At 38.1% G+C, this 16,507-nt stretch overlaps 2 protein-coding genes across 2 annotated transcripts; both read right to left on the reverse strand.

The window, feature by feature from the left end:
- Nucleotides 1-1,243: 1,243 nt before the first annotated feature.
- LOC149022706 (uncharacterized) lies at nt 1,244-5,154 on the reverse strand. The gene is made up of 2 exons (XM_089150673.1): nt 2,168-5,154; nt 1,244-2,081 (listed from the first exon to the last, which is right to left on the reverse strand). Exons 1-2 carry the CDS (start codon nt 4,836-4,838, stop codon nt 1,675-1,677), a joined length of 3,078 nt encoding a protein of 1,025 aa, XP_089006799.1. The 5' UTR covers nt 4,839-5,154; the 3' UTR covers nt 1,244-1,674.
- A 6,209-nt stretch (nt 5,155-11,363) lies between these two features.
- LOC149022707 (putative disease resistance protein RGA3) lies at nt 11,364-15,054 on the reverse strand. Its single transcript, XM_089147337.1, has one exon. It carries the CDS (start codon nt 14,873-14,875, stop codon nt 11,495-11,497), a length of 3,381 nt encoding a protein of 1,126 aa, XP_089003463.1. The 5' UTR covers nt 14,876-15,054; the 3' UTR covers nt 11,364-11,494.
- Between the last annotated feature and the right edge of the window lie 1,453 nt (nt 15,055-16,507).

Consider the following 16,507-nt stretch of genomic DNA (forward strand, 5'->3'; position numbering starts at 1 on the left):
TCACTGCTTGACTTCGTTTTCATGTCGAAATTGTTGTATTATTTTTAATATAATAAAATATGTTTCATTTTATTGGATCTGTAAGTGCGGAAAACTTTCCTTTATTTATTTTAGGAAAGTGTATTATTTTATAGTCCCACATTGGAAACCGAGTGTGTGCAGTGTATGAGTGAGGACGGTATACCGTCCGAGCGCGCACGCACGGCGTGGGCTGTGGGCGTTTGTGGCGCACGCACTTAGCACTTGCATCGCTTCGAGCGAGATCAGATCTAAACCGTGTGTTGTGATCAACGGTAGATCTAGGGCGATGGAAGTAGATCCATAAATATTGTTTTGATGGTTCAATATGGACCGTTAGATCGTACGGCCGAACGATCCGACGGCTCATATCCGAACGTCAGCATTCGTATCCCTACAGAGAGGTGCACCCATACGAACAGAGTCATGAACTGTTCAGTAGAGGCACCTCAATGCCCATATATACGTCTAGCTTCACAACAGCAGTACAAGAGAGAAAATTCCGAAGTCCTCTCTGTTCTTAAGTTTTGCGAGTGCTCAGCAAAACTCAAGAGATTCAACTCGAAGATAGGCTTCTTTGTATCCTGGGAGACGATTCGCAATACCTCATAGCACTTTGGTGTGAGGGCGAATTATGTCTTAAGGAAAGCGACGTTGTAACGCACCTAGAAGTTCCAGCTCAAATACTGTGATCATTTTTCCATTTCTTTAACAGAAATGCACAAAAAATATTTAGGGTTATTCATGTTTGTTGCATGGGATAAATGTTTAACGAGGAAGAATTTTCTCCCAAAAGCCCATATTTCTTGTAGTGTGGTTGAGGCATAGTAGCAGTTATTTCTCTGAATTTGACAGGTTAGATGATGTAGGAAAAATCAGAGCTCCTGCCCGGTTAATTGGAGGATTCTTCATTTGCCAATTTGGGAATCCATCTTAAGAGGAAGGATAGAAACAAAGAGTTTCTGAAGCTTGCACTTTTGTGTGGATAATTTTTAGCTCATCTGAGCTGGATCTTGGATTGAATTCCACATTGAACATCTTGATTCCATAAGATCAAATGCATGTTCTCTGCAATTTTTTATTCCTGATGAGTTGGATCATGAGAAATGGAGAGAATAACTCTGTTTTATGTTTGGATGACCATAATTCAAATTAATTCAAGAGAGGAGACTTCTATTAATTTTTAGAAGGATTCCTGCAAAATAGTCATGCTACATCTCATTAACAAAACAGCCTTTAATAGAACATATGCTATGAATCTATCATTCAATTTAATGTCCAAACTTGTTACAAAAATACATGGAGAAGCCAGAATGAAACATAAAGAGTTACATCACAAAATGGGAAAGGTACTCTAGGATAGCATGGTGAAGTCCTAGTTCTATGGTTAAAACTGAAAACTAAGGACATCACAAAGTAGAACTTTATTAAAGAAATCAACTGAAGGAAGAAGAAGAAAATTTGTAATCCTGCATCCCCTAGACCACACCAACCTGATTGATGATACATACATTAATGGGGAAACAAGGAGGAAAAATGGTAAGGAAGAGAAAAGTTACATACAAAGGGAGAATTAAACAAAAGAAAAGCCCTTTAACGAAGAAAGATAAAAAGAAAAAGCCCAAAGAAAAGCCAAAGGCAACATGGCTTATGCTTCTACAGAGTGGTTACAGGTGAGGTGCTAAAGATTGGCCTATCTTTGATTGTATTTGTTGCAGAGGTACTGCTACTGCTTTTTCTCCTGGGCTTTGCCTCTCCGAGCATTGTTATTACATCTCTCATTGAAGGTCTATCCTTTGGAGACTTGGCAGTACATAGAAGAGCAATACGAAGGACTAGAAGCATCTCTTCTTGAACATGTTTGCACTGACTGCCTATGCTTGGGTCTAATGATTCTTCTAATGCTCTGTTGTTTCTGATCTTCCCACGGATCCATTCTACAATGTCAGTAGATTCTCCAAACTCAGGGTCAAGTGCCTTTTTTCCAGTAAGAAGCTCCAAAAGTACAACACCATAGCTGTATATGTCACTTTTTTCATCTACCTTCAGTGTGTATCCATATTCTGCCATGGTAGATGAGAAAGTCAGAAACAGAACAACCATAGAAAATGTAAGATTCATTATGGAGTTAGCAAACATGGTAACTTACCAGGAGCAATGTACCCATAGGATCCCGCGACCATTGATACTGTTTGGTTCTTCTGAACCATCATCTTTGCCAATCCAAAATCAGCAATCCTTGCCTCTAGATTTGCATCAAGCAATATGTTGTTAGACTTCACATCTCGGTGGATGACCGGAGGGTGGCAGTCGTGATGGAGGTAGGCAAGCCCATGAGCAACACCGACAGCGATATTATATCTGGACACCCAGTCAACTAACAACTTGCCGGCCTGTTGGCCATGTAATGCCTCCCCAAGGCTGCCATTTTGCATGAACTCATATACCATCATCACATTGGTGTCATTGTGAACATAGCCCAATAATCTCACTATGTTCCTATGACGAAGCCTTCCTAGGAGATTCACTTCTCTCACTAGGTCATCTGTGCTTCCTCCCTCCATATCTATATCAGCTCCAGATCTCCACAGCTTTTTAACAGCCACAACTGTATGTGGCCGTTGAATCTCTGCTTTGTAGACTATACCAGATGCCCCCATACCAATGACATTTGATTCCTTGATACATGCTACTATGTCATTACTTGTGAATCCAAGTCTCTGGAATGCCATCAATCTCCAAGGCCACTCTCCATTGCCTATTTCAAATCTTTCTCCAAAGCAGCTTCCATTGAAATACCATCTCTTGTACAATCTTTGCCCACCAAAAACTGCAAATCCGATAGCGAGAACAGCTGAAATTCCAATAAGCCATCCTGTAATTATGTGTTTCATGCGCACCATCCTTCGGCTAGATGATTTTTTTGGGTAGCTTCGAGAGCATGGTGGGAGTACTCCACCACAGAGACCTGCATTGCCTGTAAGGTCATCTGGGCTTATTGTCCGCAGAATGCCATTGGTCGGTATGGGACCCTCAAGCTGGTTATAAGACACATTGAGCATCTCTAATGCTGGTGAGCTACCAAAGTTACCTGGTAACATACCAGTTAGAGAATTGTTGGAGAGATCAAGAATGGCTAACGTCGCCATCGTTGCAAGTTCTGCTGGTATCTCTCCTGTGAGCTGGTTGTTCCCAAGGTCCAGATTTACCAGCTTCTCACATGAGGCAATACTTGCTGGAATGCTTCCAGTGAGACAGTTTGATGACAGATCAAGCACTGAAAGGTTTGGGCAGTCCTGGAACTGATCTGGGATTGCACCTTCCAAGTTATTGTTGGAGGCCAAGAAATTTTCAAGATTTGGTATTGAAAGAATACTGGAGGGAAGAGAGGATTGTAGATGATTATGGGAGAGGTCAATGAACGAAAGCGACATGGATGAGGAGATGTCACCCGGTATTTCACCGGTGAGGTTATTGTTGGCTAACTCTAAACGTTGAAGCTTCACAAGCTTTCCTAGCCCAGGTGGAATGGTTCCAGAAATAAGATTGTTTTGCATCCTAAGCCGGACTAATGAGAGACATGATGAAAGACCAATTGGAATTGAACCTGAGAATGCATTGTTGAAGAGAATGAGCTTGGCAAGTTTGTTACCATTGCATAAACTTGGAGGAATCTCACCAGAGAGTGAGTTTGATGATACATCCAGCCATTGCAGTGTTGAATTCTGCCCAAGATTCTTTGGCAGAGGACCTGTCAAAGAATTGTTCCACAGCTCTAGGATCTGCAACTGTAGAAGATCTCCAAGCCCAATTGGAACTGGGCCTGTCAATTGGTTGCACATCAGATTCAGTAGCTGCAAATTCTTCAGAGCAGCAAACTCCACTGGAATTGCTCCTGAGAACTGGTTAATAGATAGATCCAATAACTCCAGTGATGTAATATTGCCAATTTGGGGAGGAATCCTTCCCATGAAGTTGTTATTATACAAGAAAAGTGTCTTCAGTTTCTTCAGCCTTCCTAATTCAGCTGGAATCTCACCACTGAGACTTCCAACTGCCATGTCAAGATACTGAAGATTGGTGAGATTACCAAACTCTGCTGGAATTCCACCTTCAAAACCATTGTATCCCATGATGATAGTTTCTAGTGATGAAAGCTCCCCAAGCTCTCCTGGTATCTGACCTGTGAGGTTGTTACCTGAAAGACCAAGAAACTTCAGTTTCTTCAAATTCTTTAAAGATACAGGGATTGAACCTTCGAAGAAGTTCCCTCTGATATCTAGGCTCTCGAGCGACGTTGCATTTCCGAGGTCTTCAGGAAGCAGATCAGTGAAGCTGTTGCTGGATACATTGACAACTGCCAGTTCTGCAAGGCTGCCAAGACCTTCTGGGAACCCACCCATGAAGTTGTTCTGACTGGCATCAAAATACTTGAGTTGGGTGAGATTGGATATCGACTTTGACAAGAATGATGAGAACCCATTGCAGCATATGTTGAGGTCAGTGAGACTTTGTAGCCATTGGATGTCATCTGATACACTGCCACTGATGTTCATGTAAGAGAGATCAAGCTTCTCAACAGCACCATTAGAGTTGCACTTAACTCCTTTCCAGTTGCAGTGGATTGAGTGATTGGCAGATACACTGGTTGGCGGCTTCCAGTCTTGGAGTTGTTGCATTGGATCGATAAGGCTCTTCTTTATCGATAATAAGGCTGACAATTCATCGTTCGACACAACAATTGGTGCCGTCTCCGAGAATAAAACAAGAGAAAGGCAAATAGAACAGAAGAAGAACAGAAATTTGGCCTTCATATCCATGTTCTTCTCCTCCTTCTATCTACCCTTAGTTTTCAGCCATTCTCTTCCAAAAATCAAAACAGGAGATTTGAGAGAACAGGAGGTAGCAGTTGAGAAAAGGAGAGACTGACATACAACAAGAAGAGGTCTGAGAAGATTATAGTGAGTTTGTGTGATTAAAAATTAAAATATGGGATTAGTATTTTTATAAGCTCGTGAGGTCTTGGGTTCTGCAACAGCTGTTACTCTGCATCTAATGACTGGAAAGCTTTGGACTCATTGAAAACCACCCTGACACCAAACATGGAGAGAATGTGTCAAAATTTCTTAAATTTTTTTTTATCTTATCTTTTTCCTGTTTCTTCTCCTTCCATGCTCATAGTCAACCCAAATGGTTAAGTGGGTAATAACAGAAATAAACTCCTTTCTCTTCTTTTTTGCCTACATGAAACTGGAACTTTGATCTGTTAGATTATAGTTCAAAAGACTGAAGCAATAACAGAGGTAAATTTCAATCTGACCTCCACTACTGAACATTATTCACTCTCGGATCCATAAATGATGGATCTTTGTAAATAAATTATGTCCCACTCATGATTATTGTTCTTGTGAATGTCATATTTTTATCTCAAGTAGATGCTCAGAGCAATATCTTAACTATATTGAATATAATCATTACCAATATACACTTTTATACTTTTGGTTAGGAACCCAAAGTAACTGCAACTGTCAAATGATGCAGAGGAGAAACCTGAGCTTCCCTGCCAAGAAATAGTTCTGCAAGTACAAGAAAGACCTATTGTTGCAGGCAAATCTCATTTTACATCACTACCAATGTAATCAAGATAACCCATGTAAATAATTAAGTAATCTCACTCATAATGAAGCAAAAACGTGGTGATTTACAGAGTTGGAAACAGTACTGATCAAATTATTGTTGGTTGATGAGGTGCGTTTAACACTGGAGCATGTGGATTAGTTGAAGTCAGATAATATTAAAAACACACTAGTCTTCCATTAAGTGGAAGAATATGGATAATCAAGATGAGTTAACATAAAAGCGAAAGCATTAAGGAGCAAAGAAGAATCTTTTCATGTTAAAGTGTTTAGAAAGAAATCAAATTAACAGAAGTTTGTTTAGTGTCGTTGGTAGAATACTAGAATGAGTGGACAGATTGGTGGAAAAGAAGTAAATTAGTGAAAAAAATTGCTTAGTTTCACATGCAAACATGTGGAGCGGTGCATTTAAAAATGGGTTTGTGTCTCTTTCTGGTTTTTAAAGATATAAAGATGGTGGTGTGCGCCATGGCCATGTGAAAGGGGCAGCTTCGTGGGGGATGAGCTAGGCTTTCAATCATCGTTAACATTCACTAGATTAGTGAAGGATAGGTGCGGCGCCCTCACATGGTTTTTCTGGTTTCTGCTAATAATGCAAGAGTGTCTTCTCTTATTAACGTTTAATCATTGTGAATGGAGTGGTGGCTATTGAGAGAGAGAGAGAGAGAGTGAGAGATCTAAGATCGACAAAGAGAAATGCAAGAACTCAGATGCGCCTGCGTTGGTTAACATGTGCGATGGTGTGGGACCCACTTCGGTATAGGGCCCACACCAGGAATCCCTCCCCATGGGGCAAATCTGTGGGTTTGAAGAGAGTGTCATATTTGGAATGTGCCTTTTGGTGGGCTTTGGATTCTCTTGACAAAGGGTTCTCCAATGAGTGTCCAATGACTTATAAACAAGTGTTCTTTCTTTCTCTTTTCTCTTTTCTTTTTTTTTTTTTTTTTCTTTTTTATTTTTATTTTTTAGGGGTTGTGGGGATTTACCTAGTCGAAAGGGGATTCGAACTCTAATGAGTTATATGTTCAGTGATTATGGAATATTCGAATTCAATGAGTGTTCTTGGATTAGAATATTACAATGTTCTTGGATTAGAATATTACACGTACCTGAATTTTATATTCATTAGGCACTCACTCGAGACCCCTCCAAGGAAATATGCGAAATACATTTTGGTGTTAGTGTTATGAAACCAATTTAATTAGGAGAGTTTGATTTCGACTTGATTTTGTTGGTTTGTTATTTGAGTCTGCCATTTTCTGAATGATGTTTACGAAAACTAGTGATATTCACACAAAAAGAGTCTAGGGGCATTTTTCCTATGCAATCTTATTCTAATAATTTTTGTTGAAAAGTTTAACTATGTTAAGTAAATGATGGATGACATTGCAATGCAGAGCTGTTCCAGTAGTTGAAACCAACACCTCTTAGTGAAGAGGTCATGGGTTCTACTCTGCTGAGGCATATTAATATCCCCTCCCCCGACTTAATAAAGCCCCTTTATACCAAAAAAAATGATAGATGACATTTATGTGATTTCTTTCACTGAGATCAACTACACAAGAAATGTTTTATAGAGATTGGCTAGTAGTTTTTTCAGGATCTACATCCTCTACAACTCCCCACCCCTGCAATTCCTTGTAATTCATATCTAGGATTGTGACATGTGATGTTAATTATCCAATGATCAAAATTTAAAACCCAATTAGGAACTGATTCTAATTACTCTCTAAATTGCCAATGGTGGGTTAGTTGAGCGGTTAAAAGCCCAAATTCTCATTGAGAGGTCTTGGGTTCACACCCATCTGGTGGCACCTATATTAGTAATATCCCCACCCCCAATATAAATTCGCCGACTGCAATAAAAAATAATAATAATAACTCCCTAAAATTAAGCCTCAAGAAAAGAAGAGGGAAGAAATTGGGAGAAATTTTAAGGATTCATTAGATTCAATTCTTAACTGGGTTTTAATTGTGACGTTGGATTGTTATCTGTCATGTGTCACAATCCTAGATACGAATTGTAGAGGATGTGAATCCCTTTTTTTCATTAAAGATATGAAACCCAAGCATCATTCCCTATATATAATCTCTTTCCTGAGGATCAGTCGATTTGCACTCTAAGTTGATCTAGACACCTTAATTACGGGAAAAGTGGGGGAAAAAAAGAAAATAATTACAAGCATTGGTAGCATTTCCCATCAGCATCCTAGTGAACAAGTCGAGCCAAATCTGGGGGTGGATCACTAGGGCACAGGTGAGTCTGAAGTTGGATTTTCTTACATGATGCTTGAATACACACCGATGAATCCCATATTAATATCAAGAATGTCGTCAAAAATACGTCTTGTTGCCCATGGGCTTTGCATGCACCCAGTGATGATTTGAATTGCAAGTTGTGAATAAAATTGGACCTGTATTTGTGGGTATCCATGACATGCTGCCCTTTGTAGCCCACAAAATATTGCATTTAACTCCATACATAGAACATTATTGGATGACAGAAAATCAAATACTCAATTGGATTAGTATACAAGATCTCACAGAAAATACATCCATCATACTTAGTAGACTTATTATATAATTGAGATTTTCTTGACAAAGTTCAAACAAAATTAGGGACAAACTTAAACCAACCCAATCATACCAGATCAACATCAAAATTAGCTCATTACAGAATAACTAGAAAAGCCCAACAGCCCTCTCTCTCTCTCCATTGTTTTAACATAAGAAAAAATCAAAAGACTATTTTTAAATATAAATATAATTAATTATTAAGTGTTGGTCTTCTTGGAAGTTGGAAGAGCCCACATGATTAAATTTTTTAGATTCCTTTTAATTAGTGTTTTGGTTATATTGTTTTGGGTAAATATGAGTTACCTCCTTAGTTAACCAAATGACACTCCCTTCTTAGTTAACCAAATGACACTCGAACCTCTTAATTGCATAATATCATTTTCCTCCCCTTTTACTTGGCAAAGTTATCGAGCACCTCCCTTTTGTTAATTTTTTCTATTAAGTTCTAGTTTACCATTAAATATTTTTCTAAAACCTAAATTACCCTTAATTAAAAATATATTTTAATTTAAAAGCTCAAATTATTCTCATTACTCTATTAGTTAAAATCCTAAATTACCTTTAGTTAATATTATTATTAAAATCCCAAAATACCCTTAATTATTTTAATAGTTAAAACCTTAAATTATCCTCAATTAATTTTATTCCAAAAACTTAAAGTACCCTCTCTCTTTTTAATCTAGGTATTTTTCTTTCATTAGGGGAAAAAAAAGAAGAAAGGGAAAAAAAATGAAACCTAAGAAGAACATTTATATTTTTTTCATTGATTTTTTTTCTTTATTTTAATGAAAAAGAAACATATAATTAAAGAACAGACAGGTATTTTGAGATTTTAATAATAAAATTAATTGAGGGGTAATTTAGGGTTTTAACTACTAAAGTAATTGAGGGCATTTTAGATTTTAACAATAATATTAATTGAGGGTAGTATAGGATTTGAATTACTATATTAATTGAGGGTAATTTAAAATTTAAATTAAAATATAATTTTAAGTCAGTATAATTTGGGGTTTTGAAAAATATTTAACCAAAAAAAATAGAACTTTACAAAAAAAGTTAACAGAAGGGAGGTGTTCGATAACTTCACCAGCTAAAAAGGAAGGTACATGATATTATCCAATTAAGAGGGGTCCAAGTGTCATTTGGTCAACTAAGAGGGTATGTAAATGATATTTACCCGTATTATTTCCTTTAGTTAGTAGTGTTCTGACTTGATATAGTTTTCCTTTTTGCGGTCGAATCAATTTTCTTCTGGTAAAAGAAGAGTATTTAAATTTGAAACCTCTATGAAAAGTACAGCCCAAGCTATCAACTGAAATGGACCAACAAAAGCAGGAGGGGGGGGGGGATTTGTGGAAATCTTGAACAAAAAGATTTAGCCAAGACATCTGCTACAACATTACCTCCCATAAAAAAAATGTTGAAATTAAAAAGAAATGTCTTGTACAATAAGATTGATTCTCCAAGCTGAGTTCCACCATTGAGAAATGATGTTGATAATTGTGAGTTTCTCCTTCTACTATAAGCTTCAGGATCTTGAGTCTTGAGGCGGACCAATACGAAGTCCATTTCCTTGTAGATGTATGCCATGTGTCTCAACATTATATCAAATTGTTGAAATCCATTTATCAGTCACATCAATCAACTCTTTAATGTAACTTATAAATAGATTTCAACCATATGATATGATGTTGAGACACATGGCACACGTCTACAAGGAAATGGATGGTCCCTTTCTGATAAGGAAATGTACCTGATAAATTTCTGTCTTGAGGCGCAAATGAGAGCTTTCCTAACTGCCAAGGCTCTCATTTGTAACACCGGCTGCAAGCTGCCCCTTATGCTCCAAAGCTGCATTGTAAGAAAGATTGTCTTGGATAATTAGACATTGTGAACGAAACCACAGATGCTTGAGATGTTGCATCCCTACTGTAAAAGAACATTTCCCACTGGAAGCCTTTGGTGAAGAAACTTCTATATATATATATATATATATATATTCTCAGTTACATGATGATGACCCATGGAGTTCATTGAGTTCAGTTAGGTCTTCTTTATTCATTATAATCAATGTAGTCTCAATTTATCATTAATAAATTAGGAAAACCTCATGCGAAGCAAAACAAGAGGATAATCCAATTGCTCAACTTACAGAAATTATGAAAGGCTGAAATCTCACCTGTGATGTTCTCGGGTGCTTGGTTCACACTTTTTTACAAGAATATAATTATCCAGTAAAGACAAGAAATAAGTTAATATACCAAAATACAATAACAACATTTAGAAGTAAAGATGTCAATTCCAAACTCTCTTCTAGATTGGAAACCCCTATGTTGAACTCCCTAAGGAGCAGAGATATTGTCATTATCTTGGGCCTAGATTCTTCTTTGAACTCCCTTAGGAGCAGATATTTTCATTATCTGGGGCTCAGATTCTTCCATTTTGTCTTTGAGGCTCTGATTGCCTTCCCCCCCCCCCCAACCCCAACAAGAAAGAAAAAAAGAAGCTTCACTTTCCCCCATTTGAGCTGTTTATAAATATTTTTTTCACCTGGAAAAGGAAAAAAAAAGTGGGTGCCATAGATCGAAGCCAAGATAACAACCAACATTTGCATTATTAATCTAAAAGTCATACATTAATAAAATTTACCTTCAAAATAATCTTCTGCCTTCATAAAACTTCTAACCTACTGAAGTGCTTAAGTTGGTCCAGGGAATGGGGATTCTTGTGCTGCTATTGCTAAAACAAATATCTTAAGTATCAAAAGGATTAAGTATTGGAGAAATAGTAGATTGTAGGTTAATGCAGGGAACAAGCAAGGATTGGCCATGGAGAACTTCAAACTTTCACTTCCCTTGGTATATTTTTATGTTAACGAAGACTTTTGAGTCTGTAGATTATTTAGACAGAAATAATATCATCTGATCGATAATTTAACACAAAGAAAACCAGAACATAATTAAAAAAAAATGAAATACAAACATCCCAAATGAGAAAACCTCTCATGAAGCAAAATAAAAGCAGGTACTTCCACTTTCCCAACTGTCTGACCAAGGCAGAGTTGGGACTGATGGACTTGTGAAAAAGTTAATCAATATGTATATTATGAGAGAATATACATTATGCATGTGAATTAGACTAGTAACAGAAATGTAAGATTTATACAAGATTACAGTATAGAAATATACAGGTATCCCCTCCTTAACAGGGACTTCCAAAATTTAGTGAAAGAAGAAAAAGCAACTCTGTAATAATATGTATGGTTAGTAAACTAATCTAAATGCACGAAACATTATTGTTTCAACTTCATCCATATTTACATTTCTTAGATAATGAAGGTGCTTAAGTTGGTCTTGGAGAGTTTTCTTGTGCTCTGGCCAGCCATAAAGTGTGAGTTCCCGGAGAGAGACAAGGTGCTTCAGTTGCTCTTCTCCTTTTATGTAATCTAGCTGTGACTCCTTCGAAAACTGACCAATGGTTAAGCTCTGAAGCATAGTCAGCTGCTGCAACCCCTCTGGTAGTGACTTCAATTCCTTAAAGCCTACCAAACTCAACTGTCGAAGAGAAGTCATTCCCTGCAAGTCTGGCAAAGACTTTAAAAGAGGACATTCCTTGATTTCAAAATCTTCAAGCGATGGAAACAATAGAGGTGGAAGTATGGGAGATCCCTCTTGTCCTTGATCAGAACCTGGAAAAATTGTTTCAAGCTTCCCACAAAAGGAGAAGTCCATCCTCTCAAGGCCATGTGCATTGTTCTGTAGTAACCTCTCTGGCACTGACTTCAAGTTTTCACAGGACTGGATGCACAGTTCCTTGACACTGGTAAGCTTGCTTGACAAAGAAATAAGTGCCATCTCATTTGTATCAAAAAACCACAAGCATTTGAGGGAAGGGAATTGACTTGGCATGCTTTTCAGTTCAGGGCAATGCATGAGCCACAATTTCTCAAGAGAAGGGAATGAAGGTGAAACTTCAAACCAGTGAACCAGATTAAACATGTTAGCTAGCCTTAGATACTTGAGAGATGGAAATGCAACCGTCCCTAAAGAAGAAGAAGAAGAAGAAGTTGCTATAGTACAACAACTGTTGTTGGTTCCATAATAAAACTCTTGACCAATATATTTCACATTGTCCATTCCAACTATATCAAGCACCTTAAGAAAGGGTAGCTCCCCAAGCATGGGCGGGACATACTCCAAACCACGACAGAATTCTATTCCGAGCTCAGTTAAATTTTTGTATGCTAACAAACCACTCGCCATCCATGTAGGATATTTTGCACCACCAAAGCATCGGATCACAAACCTTTTTAAGTTTGGAGGAGGATCTAGGCCTTCTAACACATCCTCGTCTTCTTTGCCATTGACAATCCTTTCAGTTTCATCATCATACAGTTCACTCCACTCTAATCGTAGGGAACAAATATTTTGCTTCCCCCTCAAATTCGCCTCCTTTGCTTCTTCTCGTCCACTCATTACATTTTCTAGACACCTCATTGTCAAATCTCCTCTGAGATTATTCAAGCACTTTAGTTGTTTAATATTCCGTCCTTCATCCTTGCCCACAATGAAATATGTTAATGTTTGAAGTTCAGTCAATCTCCCGATATCAACCGGCATCCTAGTTAAGTCCCAATTCCTATCAACTTCAATATGTCTCAGGCTAACCATCTTTCTCATTTCCTTCGGAAGCTCTCTGAGACATCCACAGTGGTTAAGTTTAAGCACTTGCAAATTATAAAGGCAAGCAATAGAGTCTGGCAACACTTCAATCGGATTATATGAGAGGTCAAGGTACCTAATATGTTTCAATCTTCTTATTGAAGATGGCACCTCCTTTACATTGCAATTTGATACATCCAACACACGCAAGCTCTTGAAGTTCATCAACATGTCAATATTTGAGATGAAGCAAGTATGTTGGATATCCCTAGGTTCTGCAAGAAATATTAATATTGTCTGCAATTTCATTGCCTTTTCCAAGGCTTTTGGAATTTCAATTGATCTTTTCTCACAATCAGGAAAAAATAACAAACCTCGAACTTCATCAGAAATGTTATCCACATTGTTGGACTTTATGGTGGAATATTCAAGCTTTCCAACAGTTTGTGCAAGATCATACACAAGATCATGCATCTTGCATTTCTCTATATCTCCATATTTGTCCTTCTTCACATCTTGAAAGAAAGAATTCCACAATAAGAAATTGAAATATTCATCGCCTAAGTCCTCCATTTGTTTGGTTCCTTTGGATTGTGGAAGGAATCCCTCCACCATCCATAGTTGTATCAACTTTTTCTTGATGAATTCAAAACCCTTCGGGAACACGGAACAATATGCAAAACAACCTTTCAAATGGGATGGTAGATGATCATAGCTCAACTTTAATGCGAACATTATTCTTCTATTGCTGTCTTCTGGTAAATTCCACAATTCACCTTGTTCTACAGACAACCATTCATCTTCTTCTATCTTGAAGTGCATTAGACTTCCTAAGACCTTCACTACCAAAGGCACTCCTCCACACTTTTTCACAATTCTCCTTCCAATATTCACCAAGTCTGGAGTTTCTTGTGGCCCTCCATTGCTAAATGCTCTTCGACTAAACAGAGACCAACAATCTACTTCCGATAATCTTCGTAATTCATGAATATATTTTGGGGTCATCATTTTCGCAACTTCAATGCTATGTGTAGTCATAATAACTTTGCCACATACACCGCCAGATTCTAAGGAGCTTTTTAAAAGATTCCATTTTTGAACACCTTCATCCGAAACATTATCAAGCACAAGCAAAAACTGTTTTCCCTTCAACTGCTCTTGGACCTCATGTGCTATTAGATCCAAGTCTGATGCACCACTTTCTACTCCACCAGCTAATTCTTTGATTTCTTTAAGTAGTTTCTCAACTTCAAATGGTTCAGACACAGACACCCACATTCTTAAATCAAATTGCTTCACAACCAATGGATCATTGTAGAGCAACTGAGCAAAAGTGGTCTTCCCAAGTCCCCCCATTCCTACAATGGGAAAGACTGAAATGATTTGATCATGGATAGTACTGTTGACAAGCATGTCCACAAGTTTGAATTTTTCATCCGCTCTTCCAAGTAATTCATTATCCTCCACAAGGGAGAAGCTTAGCTGGTCCTCCAGTTTGTTCTTCATTACGGATGTGGCGGAATCAGCTAACGAGGAGTTCTCCAGTACTCTGAGATTGATGCTAATTGCATCATTTCTGATGCCATTCAACACTTCATTGATGCTCTTAAGCTTATGAACCATAATAAGTTGAAACGCAAATGGGTTGGAGGGTGAGAAGAAGTTGCGTACCTTGCCCATCAACGTCATTCGGGTCTGTATTTCCATTTTGCGTCTCAAAGCTTCGTAGTTAAATTCATCGAGCACATCATCGGCATCATAAGCAATACTTTTGAGCCTCCTCAGCCAGTTTCTCACAGCTTCTTTCTCCATTTTCTGGTTCTCGGCATCCTTGAGTAAATCTCTGATGGTAGTCAAGGTAGTCCCAAGCCGGTTCAATTCTCCCTTTACACCCCATGCTTGAGCAATTTCATTGGTAGCAACAGAGATCAAACTCGTCAAAACTTTTTCTGCTCCTGAGACAATAATCAATTCATCAGCCATTTGGTTTAATCTTAGTTAGCAAAGAACAGCAGCAGCAGCAGCAGCAGCAAGCTTAGATGGGGTGGGAATTCTTGGGTAGGACTGAAGTTGGTAATTCTTGATTTCCTGCAGATGGATTGAAGGAACTTAGCATATACTGGTACACTGGTAGACTCAGTCAATACAGGCTGCGCCGCCAGCCAAAGTCATTATCCATGTGTCACAGCTTGCGCCTTCTAGTCATCGCATGAAAATGACATACTTGACTCGAAGGCTTCACTTAGTTGACGGTAACCAAAAGCTCTAATGGTGAAAGGGTGAGAGTTCTTTTGTAGAAATATATCTCCAAGAAAGTAAATTACTTGTATCCTTGTTCTTAAAGAAATGCAGAAGAAAGCTTTCTGTTTTGGGACTGCCCTTTTTCACAGCAGGCCAAGGTCAAGGGATTTGGATTCCATCATCAAAAAAATGCAAAACTAGACTAGCAGGTTGGAAATTGAAGCTAATTCTCTATCCATTGCAGGGAGAGCAATTCTATTACAATCTGTAATACAAGCTTTACATGTGTTCTATATGCAATATTTTTGTTTCCTAAGACTATTTACAAGAAAATGGATTCTCTATGCCAACCGTTTTGGGTTGTTCATATAGGCTTTACTACTCAAGCAGGGTTGAGATTTTTGACTGAGAATAATTCAATTTGGGCTAGATGCCTTAAAGCCAAATACTTTCCTAAGACTACTGTTTTTGACCAAAAGCTTACAGTAAATCTAGTTCTCTTGCCTGGAATAGTCTAAGGAAAGTTATCCCTACTTTAGCAACCATGGTAACTAGAAAAGTTGGTAATGGATGCACAACTTCTTTTTGGTTTGATCCTTGGTTGCCCACGGCTCCATGGACCAGGTTAGGGGGTGCTTTGACCAGTTTCATTCACAGGAACCTAAGTTTCTCTAAGGTGCTTGGAAATTGGTTAGTACTACTATAACACAGTTTAAGAGCTCTTCTTCCAAGTGATATTGCGGCTACTATCAATAGGTTGAACCTTTTTGAGAACCAAGACAGAATGAACTCTAGTATCTCAACAACAAGACAATTTTCTGCCAAATTGGCATATGGAGAGTTAACTATCAAAGTTTCACACCCAGCTAATAGTTATATGCTGAAGGTGGAAAGTTTTTTCTGGAAAATAAATGTGCACCCAAAAATTAAACTAATTTTTTGGCATTTTCTTAATGCAGGGATACTTGTTAAGGAGCACTTGGCTAACTGTACCGGAGCTAACTCTTTTTTTCTTTTTTTTTTTGGTAACATATAAACGGGGTTTAGCAACCTTGAAAAGGAAAACTATTCAAGCATGCAAATCTTATCCGCCAGAGGGATCTCCTCCAATTCTTGGGTGGATCCAGAAAGAATCGCGAAGGTTCCTCTAAAGAAATCGGTCTCTTCGTGATCCAGTCAGCAGTGTAGTTGGACTCCCAGTACACATGTTGGAATCTAATTCCTTCATAGCTTTCCATTTCTTCCTTTTATTGCATGCACCACTCGTACTACTTTCCCTTGTATTCTTGCATTAGACTTTAACAGATCAATAGCTTTGAGAGAGTCTGATTCCACATATAAAGGCATGAAATTCTTTTCACGTGCAACGTTAAT

The sequence above is a fragment of the Hakea prostrata genome, chromosome 3 (assembly GCF_041222555.1).
Source record: "Hakea prostrata isolate BN-2017 chromosome 3, UWA_Hpros_2, whole genome shotgun sequence".
Lineage (NCBI taxonomy): Eukaryota > Viridiplantae > Streptophyta > Magnoliopsida > Proteales > Proteaceae > Hakea > Hakea prostrata.

Excerpts from the sequence above, each read along its gene's own strand:
- LOC149022706 (XM_089150673.1), bottom strand. The coding sequence starts at position 4,838 with ATGGATATGAAGGCCAAATTTCTGTTCTTCTTCTGTTCTATTTGCCTT. Across the intron at positions 2,082-2,167 it reads CTATGGGTACATTGCTCCTG|AATATGGATACACACTGAAG; the intron begins GTAAGTTACCAT and ends CTACCATGGCAG.
- LOC149022707 (XM_089147337.1), bottom strand. The coding sequence starts at position 14,875 with ATGGCTGATGAATTGATTATTGTCTCAGGAGCAGAAAAAGTTTTGACG.